This window comes from Coturnix japonica, chromosome 5 (genome assembly GCF_001577835.2).
Source record: "Coturnix japonica isolate 7356 chromosome 5, Coturnix japonica 2.1, whole genome shotgun sequence".
NCBI lineage: Eukaryota > Metazoa > Chordata > Aves > Galliformes > Phasianidae > Coturnix > Coturnix japonica.
Genome location: NC_029520.1, coordinates 51,127,843 through 51,146,557, shown reverse-complemented (window position 1 = coordinate 51,146,557; position 18,715 = coordinate 51,127,843). Strand labels below are relative to the sequence as shown.

General features: G+C 51.0%; 2 protein-coding genes across 3 annotated transcripts; both read left to right on the top strand.

Moving 5' to 3' along the window:
* Positions 1–2,649: 2,649 nt before the first annotated feature.
* Positions 2,650–12,674, top strand: MAPK1IP1L (mitogen-activated protein kinase 1 interacting protein 1 like). The gene is made up of 4 exons (XM_015865864.2): positions 2,650–2,778; positions 8,095–8,122; positions 8,642–9,355; positions 9,924–12,674. Exons 2-4 carry the CDS (start codon positions 8,099–8,101, stop codon positions 9,933–9,935), a joined length of 750 nt encoding a protein of 249 aa, XP_015721350.1. The 5' UTR covers positions 2,650–2,778; positions 8,095–8,098; the 3' UTR covers positions 9,936–12,674.
* A 2,144-nt stretch (positions 12,675–14,818) lies between these two features.
* On the top strand, positions 14,819–17,653 carry LGALS3 (galectin 3). Of its 2 annotated transcripts, none has more exons than XM_015865866.2 (6): positions 14,819–14,941; positions 15,965–15,986; positions 16,373–16,588; positions 16,813–16,901; positions 17,060–17,228; positions 17,388–17,653. In XM_015865866.2, the coding sequence occupies exons 2-6, from the start codon at positions 15,969–15,971 to the stop codon at positions 17,541–17,543; spliced, it is 648 nt and encodes a 215-aa protein (XP_015721352.1). In that variant the 5' UTR covers positions 14,819–14,941; positions 15,965–15,968; the 3' UTR covers positions 17,544–17,653. The 2 variants fall into 2 exon arrangements, with proteins under 2 accessions (XP_015721352.1, XP_015721351.1); XM_015865865.2 differs by having other exon boundaries at positions 14,820–14,941; positions 16,325–16,588.
* Positions 17,654–18,715: the final 1,062 nt, after the last annotated feature.

Below are 18,715 nucleotides of genomic sequence, written 5' to 3'. Positions count from 1 at the left end.
ATTTGTGCTCTTTTGATGGGGCAACCTGGAAGTAACAAGGCAAAGTCAGCCGTGAAGTCTCTCTCTTCAGCAAGGGAGGGGGAAGGTAAGATTGCAAACCTGAGTCCTCTTTGGTGCTGCTTTTATTTTGCCTCCTAACTCCACCTGATATATTTTTCTTGATCAGTCTCCTATCTCTGTTTCCCTGTTCCATCACTGTGTGGGATAAACGTTCATCCCAGTTCATCATGGCAGTAGTGGGGGAAATACCCCAGCTCTGAGAGACAGCAAGTGAACATCAACTCGGTCTTCATTTGGGGGGGGTTGGATCTGGCTGACTTCTGTCGAGCTGCTATGAAACATAAAGGCATTCCCGGATGCATGAGTAGAACAAGAGGCACAGGAGCCAGCCTTCAAACCTCATTCAAAGAGAAAAGGAAGCTCAGCCCACACTGACACACATCCCTGGGTCAGATCTGGATGTAGCCCTTCCTACATGGTATTTCACACTGAATACTCATGGTAATAATTCATCACACGCCCTTCAGTAGCACCTTGGTCCTATCTTTAACTTACTGATCCCTCAAAAGCCCAAATGATCCTTATGTGAATCATTCCCTGAATTACTACAAGCCATTTGACTGTAAATGGGTTCTTTGGCACCAATCAGCGGATCATTGACCTTAGCAGTATGGCTATGCCATCAGGATGCATCTGAAGCAGAGACACGAATGACTTGGTACTGAACAATTAATTTCACATATGGAAACGCCTGTGTAAGTGGTTGTGCGAAACTGAAGGTCTCAAAGGCCCCCAGAGGGTCTGCAGGGGAAGTGCAGAGTGCCAGACAGAGAACAAGTGCCTGAGCACAGAAGCATCTCTTGATGAACACGCGTGTCCCAAGTGCTTTGCACAGCGAGATAAAACCAGGCACAAATAGATGGCCACAAATGGCACAATAGGGCGGTGGTGAAACACCAAGTGATGGAGCTTTAGCAATCCAGGCACGTTTTTCCTGCTTGGAGCTGCTCACGTGGTTGCAGAGATGATCAGCAGACATCCCATAGCAGGAGCAATACCTTCAGTTTAGTGCTGGCCTAAGAAAAAGTTTTCCAGCTTGTCTCCTCTGCAGCAAGCAATTGAAAATGTGATTCTCCAGAGAACGGAGGGACATTATTTCATGTTATCATCTGTCAGTGGGATCCGTGGCTGGAAGCCAAGCAGCAAACGGCACAAAACTCATTGAGAGACTGAAGATTGCAACACCGGACCAGAAAACAGTGTCAGCAATTGGGCAGGGGGAGGGGAGAACAGGAAGAGGATTGCGAAAGGCCTGGAGCCATGAGGGAGGGAGAGGGTGGGGAAGAAGAGACAGTCAGGTGGGTTTCACTGATGTGAATTTTCTCATTCCTGTTCACTGAAGAACAAGTGAAGGGAACTGTCCCTGCTGCCGCCAGCCACAACCTGCAGCTCTGAGCTCTGAAAGCAGCTCGTGCAATGGCCTGATGTGTGATCAGGGCTCTACTGATGTGTGATCAGGGCTCCAGCGTGCAAAGAAAATGTACCCCAAGAAATCCACTCCTTGTCACAAGGCACCCATAGTGGAACACCAGCGACTGTCAGTGTCTGCCATGACAGCTCACCTGCTCATAACTTACTGTGTCCAGGTGTGGAGCCCTCAGTACAAAAAAGACATGGAGATTTTGGAAAGGGTCCAGAGGAGGGACAGGAAGATGATCAGGGGGCTGGAGCACCTCAACTATGAGGACAGGCTGAGGGAGTTGGGTTTGTTCAGCCTGGAGAAGAGAAGGTTGCGGGGTGACCTCATGGCAGCCTTTCAATACCTGAAGGGAACTTACTTGCCAGGAGGGGGTAAACTCTTGGAAAGGGCTGATAATGGCAGGACACGGGGAAATGGTTTTAAGTTAAAAGAGGGAAGATTTAGGTTGGATGTTAGGGGAAGTTCTTCACTAGGAGAGTGGTCAGGCCCTGGAACAGGCTGCACCAGGGAGGTTGTGGATGTTCGCGTCCTTGGAGGTGTTCAAGACCAGGTTGGACGGGGCCCTGGGCAACCTGATCTAGTAAAGGTGTATGTTTGGTGGCCCTGCCAGGCAGGGGGTTGGAACTACATGATCCTTGAGGTCCCTTCCAACCCGGGTCATTCTGTGATTCACAACAAGCAGCAGCGCTTCCTTTCCAGCTCCATCCAGTTCATCTCATCTCCTCAATAGGGCGCATTTGCACTTTGAACCAGTTTTATGACTTTATCTTTACTTCAACAAGCTTCTGCCTTGAGAAAGAGCACTTATTAACTCAGGACAACGTCATTTTTGGATGTTGTGTTGAGGAATATGATTTAGGCGGGAAGTATTGGTAATACTTGGACTAGATGATCTTCTAGATCTTTTCCAACCTTGATAATTCTGTGATTTTCAAAGCCATTTATTTGATGATCTCGCTGTTCCATCCCATCCCCATCCCTGCAGGCATTCAAGCCCAGGCTGGATGTGGCTCTGGGCAGCCTGTGCTGCTGGTTGGTGACCCTGCACACAGCAGGGGGTCGCTCCTACAGCTGGGTAGGGCACAGTGTGTGTGGGGTGGGGGCTGAAGGAAGTAATGGCGACATGGGGGCGGTGTTAATGGCAGCGGGCGGTGCTTCTGGTGCTCGCCCTTCCTGTCGCTGTTAGGGCGGGCCGTGTGACGCAGTTCCTGTTCCTCCTTGCCGTAGCGGTGTTGGTGGTGCTGCGGGCCGCCCGCTGCCTCCACTCCGGCCTGTGCTGCGCTGCGCTTCTACCGCAGGTACCGGCCCCAACACGGGCACCATCACACAGGGATGAGGGGTGGGGATGGAGGAACGGAGCTATGGGGTGCAGCGCCCCTCCCTACAGCCATAGGGCCGCCCCCGGGGGCTGCTGGGCCGTGCCCATCCAGGCCCTGTGCAGCGGGGCGGTGCCGAGGGTCGCGGCGCTGAGGGGAGGGGCGAGGAGCTGAGCTGGATGGGCTGGAACAGCGATATAGGGCTCGGGGGGAGGGGAGCGACCTGCTGCGGCCGGGGGGTGTGCTGGGGGGATCTGGGCTCAGCCTGTGGATGGGTATAGAAATGATGTATAAATAACTGTGAAGCGTTTTACGTGGAGAGAAATGCAAGCGGTTATTGCGTCTGTACCTTCAGTGGGAGGGAGGGATACTGAGTTGGGCCTAAAAACCCACCTCTTAAATGGTTGAAGAGATGGGGTTGGACTCGATGATCTCCAGGGGTCCCTTCCAACCCCTACAGTTCTGTGGTTCTGTGATGTCCCCAATCTGTTGTAGCTTGTGAGAAGTCGTTTCGTTGTCTCAGGTGGTGACTCACTGACAAAGGGAGCACAGTGCACTATTGAAGAGCCCTGGACTGCTTATCAGCTGCTTATGAGCTGCTTATGAGCTGCTGATCTACCTGGGGAGCTGCTTATCTCCCAGGGAAGGGGTATTTTGAGGTGCATCCCATGGAAGGCACGAATCACCTCCTGCTGTTTGTTCAACCGTTTAGTCCGGGGATGTAGGAAACAAAAAGGCCTTTATTCTTTAAATAATAGCTCTTTTAAAAGGCACATCCCAAAGCTTCCCTTCCTTAGGTGGGACCGATGAGAGGAGAGGCACTGTAGGTATTTTTGAAGCTGGAGTTCATTCAAGCAGACCTTAACAGTGTGAATTCAAACATGAAAAGGTACCAACCGCGTCCATTTATTGAGGCTGTATCCTGAAAAGCTTCCTGGAAAGGAATCTCTGCAGAAGGGTGTGGAGTTTAGTTCGTCATCGGTGAGGCTGATACTGGCAGATGACACAGAGTTTTGGTGTTGCTTTAAAAACAACCCGGTGCTGGAGGACCTTTGCTAAGTGCTCGTGTTTAGCTGACAATTCACAAGTATATAGCGTTGATAGGAGGAAGATGGAGGTGATCACCCAGTCCCAACCCCCTGCTGTGTGCAGGGTCACCAACCAGCAGCCCAGGCTGCCCAGAGCCACATCCAGCCTGGCCTTGAATGCCTGCAGGGATGGGGCATCCACAGCCTCCTTGGGCAACCTGTTCCAGTGCGTCACCACCCTCTGGGTGGAAAACTTGCTCGTAAGTTGTAGCCAGGATTGAGCTTTGGCAATGGACACTTGCAGTTCTCAGCAGTGATTTCTAGTCGCTGGTTTGGGCATCATCTGTTTGTAAGCACCTGAAGTGATCAGGTCTCATCTTAGGAAGGGGGGCAGCTGTAAAACGGAACAGCTTGTCTTATATGGAGGAACAGAACAGCTTACAATTCCTTCTGGCTGTATATTTTACAGGTCTTGGAAACTGGTAAGACTTGTGTTTTGAATTGTTTTTTCTGGTAGTGGGTAATTTATAGCAAAGGCGCTAACGAGCATCATTGTGGTTGTCATTGTGGATGAGATCAGTGCTGACAATCTGAAGCCTAAAAACCCTCCTTCTGCCTTCTTTTCCGTCAAAGCAGGCGTAGGAAAGAACAGAAAGATCGCCGCATCGAAAGCAGCTGCTAACTATGAATCTGTTGCTTTTCATCTTCGGTCTGACTGCCATTTATTCTCCTAATGGGTAAAGGCGCAGGTCAGGCTAAATGGTTGCACAGTGCTCGAGTGTGGCATCTTTGAGATGATCTTTTAGACCCTAAAAATGGAGAAGGGACAGCTATAAACTGCTGGTGCTTGAGGCCTAAATGGAGCAGCTGCAGTAGAAGCTGTCATTGGTTTCTTTTCCATTTGATCTGCGTAGCTGTGTTGGATAGTTACAGTTATGTGGGCAGGACTCCTGTTGTAGATGAGGTTTTGCTGGTAGGCATTAGTCATGTCACAGTGACAGAAGAAGCTCTTTGCTGATAGAGCTGTGCCACCCAGTGGAAATGCAGCTGTGCCTGTTGTTGCACTGAGGTTTTCTGTTGTTGTTTGGAAGATGATCTCGGGGGAGGCAACTCTGAAAGGGCAGATAACAGCAGGACAAGGGGAAATGGATTGAAGTTGAAGGATGGAGGATTTAGGTTGGATGTCAGGGGGAAGTTCTTTACTGTGAGAGTGGTGAGGTGCTGGAACAGCTGCCCAGAGAGGCTGTGGATGCCCCGTCCATCCCTGGAGGTGTTCAAGGCCAGGTTGGATGGGGCCCTGGGCAGCCTGGACTGGTATCAATTGTGGAGGTTGGTGGCCCTGCCTGTGGTGGGGGGTTGGAGCTTCGTGATCCTTGAGGTCCCTTCCAACCAGGGATATTCTGTGATCTCAGAGATGGGAACTGAATCTGTCACATCAATAGTGAGCAAAGTGCCATGCAGCTGATGAAGTTATGAAAGCAGTTTGAATCGCTTTAGCAACAGAAGGAAGAAGGGTTTGGGGCAGCTCATTCTAATGGCAGTCACCAGGGACCGGTGATGGAGAAAAGCCAGGGAGGGCAAGAGCATGGGAAAAATGCTCCTGCATCGCTCATTTCCATGTGGTTCTGGTGGAAGCAGAGGGGACTCAGAGCCGAAAAAACACTTTGGGCTGTTTTAGGGCGGAGGCTGAAGGATTTAATTTGCCACATGGAGCATCAACCCCAGGGGGTTTTCACAGAGCTCTCTGAAGCTGGCCATGGATTCACATGGTGTTCAGTACTGCAGGTAGGATTGGCCTGGCAGTGCTGCACATCTCAGCCTTTGTCCTGCCTGATAACCTGCCATTCTTACCTACATGTTGTTAAATCCCAGTGATTAGTGGCAACTTGATGGCTGCCCTGGGGGCCTTGGACTCTTGTCTGCAGGCTGCTTTGTCTGTAGTTTCAGGGTAGGTGTGCTGGAAATCCTCCATGTCAAGTTTCAGTTCAGGGCAAAGGGTGGGGGATTTCTGCTCCTCATTCCTGTCCTTTGCTTTATCTCAGACATCTTTGCTCTTTTGCCTCACTTCGATTTGATGCTTCTGGCCCTGGGTTGTGTCTGGAGCTGCAGGCTGAGCACTTGTGCAAAGCAAAGGGTGCTGCCAGGGGCGTTGGCCAGCACAGCACAAAGGAAATGTTGTCTTGCAGCAGTGTGGATGCAAGCAGGACTTGGGATTTAATGCTGTTAGTTCAGTAGTCTTTCTCCTGCCTGCCATGTTACTTAAACTCCTTGAATCTTCCTCCTTCCATTCACTCTACTTTTCCCCTCTGCCCCAAGGAAACGCAATCTGAAGTAGAGCTTAAATATGGCAGTAGGAAATGTCTGATCCATGGACCAGCTTTTCTCTATACAGTGCAGGAGCTCCAAGCCCATTTGTTAACCATGCGGTCACTCAAAGCCTCATCAGTGCAGCAGTGTATATTCTGAGATGGTGAGCCCGTGTGTTGGCAGTGGGGACCCTGAGGTCTCCAGTCCAGCAGTGTCAGACTCTATTTCTGAGCACGTGGATGCCCCGTGCCGTGCTCCTGTAATAGAACTGATAGCTCCACTGAGGTCTTGATTGGAGTTGTGCTGTGCAGCTGGGATGGCGTATGGATTCTAGATGGGTTTGTATGTTGTATGTGCCTACCAGGACCAGAATGACTCCTTTATTAAATGACGGTGGCAGCGTGCAGATGAAATGGGTGTTTGAAAAGCGTCCCCAAAGTGGGCCATCCTGTCTGCAGGAGGATCCTTGACACGCTTGGCTCTGTCTCAGTTATGCCAAATGTTGCTCCCGTCTGCTTGCCAAAGTGAGAGAGCCACTAAATCTTATCAGGAGCTTCTCTTTGCTGCAGGCTTTCTCCTAACAGCCACACAGCAGAATTGTTTCCTTAATTTTCACAGCACAGAAGCCTTTGGAAACCATCAGCTGGTTGGTAAATATGGGGGATTTTTGCTGGCATTTTGCAGGCAGGGCTCTTTCTGCTGTAGCCATCCATTACTTCAGCTTCCATTACCATTTCTCATACAGATGATGGGATTTCCTTCCAGGTTACCCTTTGGGTCTGTCTCCTCTCTTCCCTCTCCCCCTTGCAGCGTATGTTCTAACTCTCTCCATAGTGTTTTCCAGTCCCTTGTAGATCTGTTTCTCAGATGGTCTGTGCCATCCCATAACTTCACCTACAGATGAAGTTCACTCTGTTTCTGCAGGGCTTTGGTTGCCTGGTGGGATCGTTGCTGGGAAATGTGTGGTGCTGTCAGGAAAGTAAAGCTTAGGTAATAAAATGGCAAACGTAATTCCATAGAGATAAATGTGATGTGATTCAGAGCTCTTGAATGTGAAATGACACGCATCGCTTCATATATAAAACGACGGGCTGACCCTTAACACTGAAGAATAAAGTACTGCTGCAGGAGTCAGTTTCAGCAGTGAACAAAAAGAAGATCAAACATTAAGTGTTGGGCAGGAAATAGAGGGCGAACCAGAACGTCATTAAGGAACTGTATAAATCAGTGGCTCTCTCACATCTTGGATTCATTCTGGCTCTTTCTTGTCATTCATCTTAAGAGCTACAAAAGCATTGGAGAAACCTCAAAGAGAAGCAGTGAGAATACACGAGGGGATGGAGCAGGTGCTGAGCAAAGGTCAGTGGCATCAGCTCCATATCAGCATGGAGAAGGAAGGGCTGAAAGGGAGTGGGAAGAGCACACAATAACGAGCAGAGCAGCACAGCCTTCCTTCTGTCTGCATTCAATACTGCTTAGCTGAAGTTAGTGGAAGCAAATAGGAGCATCCACTGACTTTTAGTGTATTTAAAACCCACATTTAGTACTTCTAAAGATAAGATCCGAATGGGGGTGTGATGGTGTTTAATTTTAGGGGCATTGACTTCAACAACTTCTCCTGGTTTAGAAAAGAGCCTGGATACCTGCTGGCATTGCTGTAGGGGCTGCTTGTTGGGCATGAATACCTGAAATAGTTTATCTTAGTGTCCTGAGCCATTGATACTATGAGCCATTAACACTGCATGGATCCCATCTGAGCTGAGGTGGAGGCCGTATTGAGGGAGAGCATTTGGGTGGCTGCTGTGTGTATGGACCCCAGTCAATGGGATGGAACCATGTTTGAGGCTCTGCCAGCTGGATGTCCCTTTGGGTTTGAATGAGACCGATATTGAATCCTTGCTGAACTCATCCTCAATGTACTTTCTTTTCAAGGAATTTCACTTTATTTTACCTTGCTTTTCAGCATAATGTCTGGAACTGATGATTTTTCGGTAAGTAATGGCTTTTTGTTCCCGAAGGTGCCAGTTGCTTCGTTCTGTTCAGACGCTTCTATGAGAAGAAGGGCAGCGCGCAGCTGAGATGACTGCCTGGGCATTGCACTAACAGCTCTTTGCTCTGGGGCAGAGGTAACAGACTGTGGCCTCCGGGTGTGAATTCAGGTGCCTCGAAGGTTCTCTTCTGTGGTGGTTCTCACAGGGGGGTGCTGTCCTAATAGCATCGGAGTAGCTACAATGGAAACTTACAGCACATTCTTCTTCCTGGGTTTGTACTGGGGTTGTTTATTGCTGAGGGTTGCCTTTTATCTTTGGCTTTAGAGCTGTGGCATGTCAGGATGCTTCTTCTTTAATGACAGAAGCTGCACAAAGTGAATGTAGTGCTCTCTGTGCAGCAGCATGTAGCTCTTTCTCCTCCCATTCTGGCAACTGAAATGCATATGGATAGTGGGTGACTGTGGGCAACCATCCCCTCCAGCAGGTATCTCCCATGCTCACGACTGCTCTCTCTCTCAGTTGGCAGATGCTTTACCCGATCAGTCTCCTGCTAAAACCTCCAAAGTGAGCAGTGCCAAACCCGGCCAGCAGCCCTCCCAGCCGCCGCAGGGTTGGCCGCCATCGAATCCTTGGAACAACCCGAGCGCTCCCCCTGCTGGGCCCACAGCGCTGCCGCCAAACACGTCTGCTTCCAACGTGCCCTTCGGCCCCCCGCCTACAGGAATGTATCCTTCAATGCCCCCTGGACCGCCTGCTCCATTTCCTCCTCCTCCTACCGGACCCTCTTGCCCTCCTCCCGGAGGTCCATATCCACCCCCAGCAGTGCCAGGTCCCGTCCCACCGGGGCAGTATCCTCCGCCAAACATGCCCTTTCCAGAGCTTCCAAGACCTTATGGCGGTCCGACGGAGCCAGCTGCGCCTCCCGCTCCCGTTGGGCCGTGGGGATCCATGCCCTCTGGAGCATGGGGACCGACAATGGGAGGGCAGTATCCTGCACCCAGCATGCCATATCCACCCCCGGGGCCATACTCTGCTCCCACCCAGACTCCAGGGGCAGCGCCAACAGTACCATGGGGTACAGTCCCACCTGGAACGTGGGGACCTTCACCGCCAGGTCCGTTTCCTCCACCCACAGGATCGTACCCGGCTCCAGGACTGTATCCTACGCCCCCTAATCCTTTTCAAGTGCCATCTGGTCCTGCTGGTGCTCCATCAATGCCAGGTGGTCCCCATGTGAGTATATACGCTGGATGTGGCTCTGGGCAGCCTGGTCTGGTGGTTGGTGACCTTGTATGTAGCAGGGGGGTTGGAACTGGATGATGGTTGTGGTCCTTTTCAAGCCAGACAGTTCTAGGATTTAGTTTTTGTCATCAATGACTTAAATCTTGACACTTTTAAGCATGGAAATTGGGTAGTGTCAGACCTATTGATGCAGGTAAGAACTCTAAGGGCTTATCCATGTAGTCAGTGGATTAGCAGCCAGTTTTCTGCTTAAACATTTAACTGCATGTGTCAGAATGGCTACATTCTGTCAAGCTGGTGTTGCACTGCTGTGGTCTTTCCACTTCTTTGGAAGCCTTTAAAAGACAGAGAAAAATAAAGGGGGGAAAAGCCTTGCAGTGTAACACTGAGATATGAAAGCTACTCTAGTCTGTGCAGTGTGGAGAGATTGCTCCCAGGACACATAAGGGAATAACACACTGTCAACTTGAATGTTCTCTAGCTAAGGAGCTTTGTAACTGTGAATGAACCGCTTGGTGAAGGCCCTGTAATGACCATGAATTCTCATTGTCTCTTGCAGCCTTACCGTTGAATACGTTCTGGGCAACAAAGTACTGTAGCTTTCCACCTTCATCCACTACTTACAGAGATTTTTACAGTTTTTGTTTCAGTAATGTTTGGGGCTATGAAGAATACTTGCCTCTTGTATGTGCATTTGAGGTATGAAGGAGCAGTTTAGCAATTTGCATAACATTAACTTGCTCGTATGCTGGTGTAATTGTTTGGTTTAATATAAACGAGCTACGAAGAGCAGAAGAGAAGCTGAAATCTGTGGTTCTTACTCTGGCAAACATCCCTTGGGGGGAAGGAGAGCTGCCAAGTGAGGATTCCAAAGAGTCGGGCACGAGGACTCGCGAGTCAAAAAGCAGCTGAAATATCCACGAATGCTTTTAAGTCTTGTTGCCAGACTGATGCTGGCTGCTGATGGATGGCTGGTCACACCTTGTCTGTTTGCAGGTTATTCTAAACAATGTCCAATAAAAGAATATTACGAGATTTTTGTCAAGAAATGTCATTTTGGAACGTGCTGCACTAATGGGCGACGGAAGAGACGGAGCGCGTGAACTCGGATGGCTTCCTCAGCATTTTGTATATACCCACCAGGATTGTTCATTCCAGGACTGAGGAGGAGAAGACGTGCTTGGAAATGCTTGCTCTCAGGTCAGCACCCTGCTGGCTTTTGCAGACAGGTATTTCTGTGCACGCAGAGTGACCTGGATGTGCAGCTCCCTTTGAATCAAGCAGTGTGAGTTTCGTGCATGCCAATGAGGACTTTCGTTTTGCCTGGTTCTCGTTCTGTGCTGGTTGGAGGTTTGACTTGGTCTGTGTAAAGATTTCATTCCCACGTAGGTGAAGTACTTCCCTGTATTCTAACCTGACTTCTGGTTGTTTCAAATCTGACTGCTCTGCCGGGTTGTGTAAACTCAGCAGGTGTTGTCAGAGTCCATAGAAACTGAACTCGAGCTTCAAAGCTGAACAAAAGCAGCCCGGTCCATTCCATTCCCAGCAGGTTTTGGTGGGGCCTCGCAGATCCCCTGTGCCATCCTTACTGCCACAGCTGGGGGCGAGCACGTCTCTTTGGGGCTCCACTGAACATGGGAATGGAGAGCAGCGCTCTGTGCCCAGCCGGCTGCCTGCATACCTCACTGAGAAAGCAAAGCTGGGGAGGAACTGAATGTTTCGAAGCCTGTGTGCTGCTGTGTGGCTGTCCCTGCTCTGGGGGGGCACTGCAGTGTTATATTCTTGCCATATCTGTGCTGGGGTGTCTGCTGGTGTAACGTTACTGAGGCACGGCCACGTGTTGGTGAGGAGCTCTGGTGGTGCTTCATAGCCTGGATTTCACCATGGACATTTTGTTTGTCCCCAGATGGGGGTATCCTGACATAGCCTCTGTAGGTAGAATTAGGAACCGATGTTGCTTAACATGGTAGCTCGTTAGGGAGTCTTTGTATCGTGGAACTGTGAAAGCAAGTTCATTTGCTTCCCATACCTTCCCATGGCTTCCTGCATGCGTACGATGAACTTCCTCAGAACAAGTGGGGTGACCTGCTGGTGGTGCCTGTTGGCTGGCCCAGCCCTCATGGCAAAGCTTTGCAGAATGGGAGCTGTGGCTCCTTTTAATCTACCCCAAAAGCCAAAGGTACATGCATCTTTTATCTTCTAAGGATGGGAAGACAGTACTGGACCTGAAGAGAAATGCTTGGGTATAAAAGCCAGCTCCAACCCGAGGAATCGGAACCCAAAGTGTCAGTATTAAACAAACCCCTGGGCCTCCCCAGCAGCACGCTGCGCTTCGATCTCGGCAAGACCAATTAAACACAGTAGAACACTGCCTACGTCTGCTCAAGTGCTTTTAATTTCAGTACCTGCAGCCTTAGGTTATAAAGCAATGTGATGAACAACAGCTGCCCCACGGGAGCCGCTCGGGCAGCACGCTCTGGTTTCACACTGCACCCATGTGTCCTTGGGGGGAGCAAGAAGAGGTAGGAAAGGAGAGAGCAGCAAACAAGGAGTGACTCAGGAGGGGATTTGTGCTGGTAACCGGGTGTGCAGCTTCTTCCTGAAGTAGGCAGGGTTTATTACTGGAACATTTAGGCTCAAATTCACTATATATGGGATGTTTTAGGTTTGTTTTTTTTCCCCCCTCCAATGTATATTCGTATTTCTTGAGGTTACGAGAACTGTTTCATAAGCCCTTTGTTTTTGTGAGCCAAGTTCTTTGCCTAGCAGTGGAAAAAAAAGGGTATTCCTGTTCAATCTATGGTGTAAAAACTCGAGCTGTCACTATATGCCGTGTAGTAACTTTATCCCACGTTCTGTCGAGTGAGTGTGAGCAACTTCTGGCCTGGCGCTTTTTGCAATGGAGTTCCACCATTTCTATGCATCCTTTGAGTTCGATCGCTGAGAAGTCAGTTCTGTGCTTTGAGGTTCGCCATCCCGCCTTGGTTTCCGACATGAAATAGAAGCAATCAATCAATCACATTTCGGAGTAGAGATTTCTCACCTGCTGCTGTATTTCCTTTAGCCGGGCTCTCGCTGTCCGATCAATCCAGGATTTGATATATTTTGGAGATGCTGTCACTTTTGTATCAGATTAGACATTAAACGTATTTTCAAGACTGTTGTGTTCACTGTTCTTCACTCACAGCCTTGGATGTGCTTGTGTAGCTCTCTCTCTTTCTTTCTCTTTCTCTCTTGCCTTGAATTAAACAGTAAAGAAACAGGACATCCTTGGTTTGCAACGACTGAATATAAACTCACAATTATTTGACTGCTGTGTTTCTTCCTCTTCCTTTTGTGGTCAGGGCTGTGCGTGAATCAGGATGGTTTGGGTTGGAAGGGTGATCCAATCTCCTGCCACCACCAGGGGTCGCCAAACTCCACATTAATGCGATGATCCATTGGCCATGAGTTGGATCTGGTAGCGCAAGAGCTGAACGCAGCTGAGCTGTCACTGGATGGTGCTCTGCTGCTGCTCTCCAGTGTCTGATAAAGGGTGTCTATGGGGTAACACAGAGCAAAAGCTGCTCATCAACCACAAGCTCTAAAGGGCACAATGAGCTGCTGAGTAAACGAGCTGCTGGCTGCACGTAGTGAGCCCTGCAGAGAGCAGTGCTGCTGTTTGAGAGCCCTCCTGGGGGGAGCTCAGCTTGACACGTCCCCATCAGTGCACCCAATGGATTTAATAAGTAATAGGAGAGAAATACGGCGCTGTTTGGGGGTGAGGAGAGCTGCTGTGCTGGGTCCTGGGTTCATCACACGGTGCCTTTGGGTGGCTTGGGAGATGGTGCTGTAACTCTGCATCTCTGCACAGACCTGTATCAAACTGCATTGGATTCAGAGGGGGTTGTGGGCTGTGGTTGACCTTCACTGACACCAATTGCTTGAGGTTCTTTTGGCCTGTGCTCTTATTGCCCAGCAGAAAGGAGCTACAAAGGCAGCAGGTCGGCAATGAGGAGCTTTTGGTCTCTTAGGTGTTAAATGACGGGGTGTGAGAACACGGCTTCCAGTTGTGCTGGAGAGGCTTTGGTTGGCCATGGAGGAGTTTCTTGGTGCAGATGGGCTGGGTCAGGCACTGGGGCGGTGATGGAGCTCCCCATCCCTGGAGGTGCAGGGAGGTGGGGTTCACTGCTAGAGCTGATGGTTGGACTCAATGACCTCGAAGGTTTTTGCCAGCCTGGATGGTTTGCAGTTTTATGGGCTCACTAAAATCCAAACAGCCCTATAAAATAGATGGGAATCATTCATTTCCAGTCAGCAGTTTCTGGGTTTGATGTGATTTAAGCCCATGTAAATAACTCTCCCATTCAGGTGGGGACTTTTGCCTCTGGGGGAATTCAGTGTCCTCAGGGATGACAGAAACACACAGAATCACAGAATGGGTTGTAAAGGCCCATAATGTCCATCCAGCTCCAACCCTGCTGTGTGCAGGTACCAACCAGCAGCCCAGGCTGCCCAGAGCCACATCCCCCACTTGGTTTTATGCACTTCTTCATCTTCAACGACCTCTTTGCCCTCTCCTCCCTTTCCCAACCTGAGCTGTGCAGCCCATTGACCCAGCTGGCAGCCGCACAGCAAACATCGCTACGAGGCAATCACGCCAAATCCCCTCAATAAACGGAGTTTAACAGGCTGAAGCTCCGTGGATGATTGCAGGGCAGCCTATCAAGGGCCGTTCCTAGAGGGAAATGCGGAGTGCTGGGCGCTGCTTTAAGGTGCGGCGGTGCCGGGATGTCCTGGGAAAGCAGCGCCGGGGGCGGGGGGAGCACACAGGGCTCAGCTGCACTGCTCAGCTCTGGTTTGATTCGGGATTGATCAAAGGATGCGATGGGAGAAACCCGGGGGGGTTGGGAGCAAACTGTGCCCTCACGGTCCGACCCATCAGCCCCGCAGCTCCGTCCTGTGCCCATTCAGGTGAACGAAGGAACGGAGCCACGCTCAGATTCCGTTTCCTGTTTTCAGTTCTGATTTCGTAACACCGTGGCCGTTGTGTAACTGCAGCAGGAGGAGAAAAACAGGAGAACCTCTCGGAAAAGAGCCCCATCCTGGGCTGTGCACCATCAGCCTGCACTGCACAGCACAGCACAGCACTGCATTGCATTGCACAGCACTGCATAGCACTGCACAGCTGCCATGGCTCCATCTGATCAATCACGAGTGAATCCAACCCGCTGTGCTGGTCTCCTGCCCTGGGCCATCGGCTGCCGCTCGTTCTCCGAGTTCTTTCCCAGCCTTGTTGGTTTTATGGCTCTATGATCCCATGACTCACGCCGGGCGCTGTCGGGGTGGGTGATGACCCGCAATGAGCCGGAACCATCGATGCGTCCAAGCCCTCGGTGCTCGATGTGGTGACGTTTCAGACCGCTGGGAGGGGACGCCGCGGGTGTCGTGGTGCTGCGCTGCCCGTGGGGCTGGGCTCTGCTCAATGCTCCGTGCTCTGTGCTCCGCCCCGGGGCCGGGCAGCTCCGGGTGGGGATATTGCCCGGCCCCAACATAGAGCCCGACACCCCGCCTTGGTGCGCGGCCCGACAGCTGCAGGTAGGGGAGTAGGGGAGCTCTGGGACTGCGGGTACCGGGTTGGACGGAGCTGCCACCCCTGGGCAGTTGGGTTGTACGGCTTTGCCCACCATCCTGCACGTTGCTTTGCTTCTGAACCCAAATGGTTTCCCAATGAAGGGTTCTCCCAAAGGCTGAGCCGGGTGTCGACACGGTTTGGACTCGATGATCTTAGATGTCTTTTCCAGCCTTAACCGCTCTATGAATTATAAAGTGGGACTTTCAGGACTCGGGGGGTTCGTTGGCACCTGCCTGGCCGAGCTGGGACAGCCCAACTTGGAGAGGCCCGACCTGCACCATGGGAAGCAGAGGGGTGGGAAAAGCAGAGGGCAAAATCCTGCACGGCAAAGTGGGGGCAGCTGAAAGTCATCGCTGCCAGTTGGTGCCCGAAGGGCTGCTTGAAAGTCACTGCTTCAAGTCACTGCTTGAAGTCCCTGCTTGGAAGTCCCTGCTTGGAAGTCACGCAGGCTCTGCATTGCATTTTGCTGGAGGAAGAGTTTGGTGCTGGGGAAACTCAGCTTGATTTCCGTATTGCTGTAGCAGCCCGGCTGGGTTTACTCAGCCCTTGGTGTTACTCAGCCCTTGGTGTTGCTCAGTGTTGCTTTAGAAGAGAACTTTGCCACTTTCCATTCGGAATTTTCCTTTTTCCCTCCCATTTTTGCCTCTCCCCGTTTATTTCCCCCCCTTCTCTCTTTGCTCATGAATGCACTCTTTGATAGCAGCAATTCAGCCTCAGGCCGCAGCGTTTCTGCACGGCGCAGCTTCGCCTTTTGGGGTGGCTGTAAATCCCATTGCAGCCCACGTGTCCCCATAGGGATGGCACAGGGGGGTCCCCCTATAGGACCCTCCTCTCCCATCCCATCCCAGCTGCAGGCCGGGCTCTTTGGATTTGGAACCATGAGGCACCTCTGGGCCTGGTTATGGTGTAGATGGTGAATCACCACCAGCCGTGTAAGCTGGGAGGGCAATAAAACGACTTCCCATCCTTTGTCTTTTTTGTTATAGGACAATGTCGGACGGTTTCTCTGTGAGTATCGGCTCCTTCCAACACACAGGGCTCTGTGGGGGCACTGCATGGAGGTGGGGACCTGCAGTGGGGAAATCATCACTGCGGGTGTTTGGGAAGTTGGGGATGTGGCACTGAGGGCTGATGCTGATTGTGAAGGTCTTTTCCAACCGTAATGATTTTGTGATTCTATGATTCCACGTTGCTGCCAATCCGTGTAACACCAATCAAGGTGCATTCAAGGACTTTGGGGCTCTCAGCACCAGCACGTGGTGTTGTGCAGGCCATGCAGGCCATGTGCTGGCAGCCCCACTGGATTCTGCTTCTCTTCCCCCTCCTCCTCTCCCCTCCATCCCCAGCTCTCCGATGCTCTGCCTGCTCACAACCCTGGTGCCCCCCCACCCCAGGGCTGGAACCAGCCCCCGGGACCTGGGGCCTTTCCACCGTACCCTGGGTACCCAGGTGCTGGATACCCTGGAGCACCAGGACCGTACCCGGGGGCACCGGGACCACATCATGGACCTCCAGGACATCATGGACCACCAGGACCACATCATGGACCACCAGGACCATACCCTGGAGGACCAGCAGGACCATACTCTGGAACTCCATCCGCTCCACTGGTAACAGCTCTGTCCTATTTCAAGGGTTTCTGGTTCAGCAGTTCCTCATTGAGCTGGGCTGTGGGAGGGACCTGGAGCTGAATGTCCTCAGCAGGTTGCACGAGCAGTCAGTCACATTGCTGTCACATTGCTGTCACGCCAACACCCAGCCCTTGTCTGACAGTCAGTCCTGTGCTGCTCGTTAACCTGCTGTTGTGCTCACACCACATCCCTGTCCTCTGCAGAAAGTCCCCTACGATCTGCCCCTGCCATCAGGCCTGGTGCCTCGGCTGCTCATAACCATCACCGGGACCATCAACCCAAATCCCAACAGGTACAGACGGGCTGCAGCAGTGTTTAGGGGCAGAGTTCGCTTTCTGAATGACATCCAGCTTCTCTGAAATCAAACGTGACACAAAAGAGTCTCTTAAATCCTCCAGCACTGCTCTGTCGTTACCTGAAAAAGCAGCTCTTTGATTGTTGCCTTGGCAGGTTCTCGCTGGATTTCAAGAGGGGCCAAGACATTGCCTTCCACTTCAACCCCCGTTTCAACGAAGACCACAAAAGGGTCATTGTCTGTAACTCAATGATCAACAACAACTGGGGGAAGGAGGAGAGAACAGCTCCTAGGTTCCCATTTGAACCTGGGTCCCCCTTCAAGGTAACAATAAAAGAAGGAAAGAAAAGCTGTTCTTCCCATTTCTCATTGCATTCTTTGTGCTGTCACCATGGGGCAGGTTGCTGTCAGGCTCCTGCAGTGCAGCAAAGGTGACCGGTGCTCCTTGGTTCCATTCTGGCTCACTTGATGTTTCTATTCCAGCTCCAGGTGCTCTGTGAGGGGGATCACTTCAAGGTGGCAGCCAACGATGCTCATCTGCTGCAGTTCAACTTCCGTGAGAAGAGGCTGAACGAGGTGACCAAGCTCTGCATCGCTGGGGACATCACCCTCACCAGCGTCCTGACCTCCATGATTTAATCACTGAGCTGTGCCTTTAACACAAGCCCAGCACTCCTCAGAGAGCTGTGACAGCAGCGCCTTCCTGGGTGATTACTTTGAAGCAATAAAAAGCAATTCTCCAAGTAAAATTTGTTTGTGGTTGAGATACAAGCTGTATTTGGATGTGGTAGAAGCTGAGTTCTTGCTTTAGAAATGGAACCTCAGGATAATGACTCTGAGTCATTTCTGATGTGCAAGAATACACAAGAAAGCTGTCCATGACCTACAGGCTGTGGCCCTATAAATGAGTTACAATAGGGTTTAAGACTGCTGCTGGAAGTCCCAGATAACAGGTCAATGTTTCAGCCTTAGTTCCTCTGCTAGTAGAGCAGTTATTCCTTTCTATAGTGAAGTAGTGCTGCCAAGTGGTGCTTTGGTTCTCTCTAAAGGGGAAACACAAGAGTAGGAATTGCATGGCCAGGCTGGGAAGGCTTGTGCATAAGTGACTAAAAGTGCCAGTTCAATGATCTATCCACTAGGCAACATTAGAGAATGCTGACAACCCAGGAATGCCTGACCCTGATGGAGGGGGTCAGGAGTGGGTTCAGAAATAAGGCTGGAAGAAGCAAAACTTCCCCCCTCCTCCATTTCAAAGACTTGCTTTGCCTGCACAGTTTCATGGGGTGGCCCAAATCTGCATCTCCTTGACAAGCTTCCAACCTGAGGGAGATCTACTCCATACACACACTACACACCCCATCACACAGACCACAACCCACCCAGGGCTTCTCCCACCTCATCAATTCCCTGTCAGCCAACAGCAGTTTCAGGGTGGGGTGGAGGTTTACTGCCAAGCTCATCGTATGAGTCACGCTGGTAAATAAAGCGTGACTCACAGCAGAGGGAACATTCCTCCAGTCTTGTCTGAAGAACAACAATGTAAGAGCCGCTATTGAAGTTATTAAGGATCTCTTTGGCACATCCCATACCCCTTTGTAACAGTCATTCCATTTACCCATAGAAATACCAAGTAATAACAGTGGTCAGAGTCCCAGCCTAGGACCAGCAATCCACTAGTAGTGCCTTCAGTGCATACACCAGATCCTCAAATCCCCCCTTACCACTATGCATTGCACAGCGTTCAACACTGAGAAGAGGTACAGCCTTTCAGTACCTAAAGGGATCCTATAAGCAGGAGGGGAATCAACTCT

Coding starts and splice junctions, on each gene's coding strand:
- LGALS3 (XM_015865865.2), top strand. Junction 16,902..17,059: donor ATCAACCCAAATCCCAACAG/GTACAGACGGGC, acceptor TTGCCTTGGCAG/GTTCTCGCTGGATTTCAAGA. Junction 17,229..17,387: donor AACCTGGGTCCCCCTTCAAG/GTAACAATAAAA, acceptor TTTCTATTCCAG/CTCCAGGTGCTCTGTGAGGG.
- MAPK1IP1L (XM_015865864.2), top strand. CDS start 8,099: ATGTCTGGAACTGATGATTTTTCG. Junction 8,123..8,641: donor CTGGAACTGATGATTTTTCG/GTAAGTAATGGC, acceptor TCTCTCTCTCAG/TTGGCAGATGCTTTACCCGA.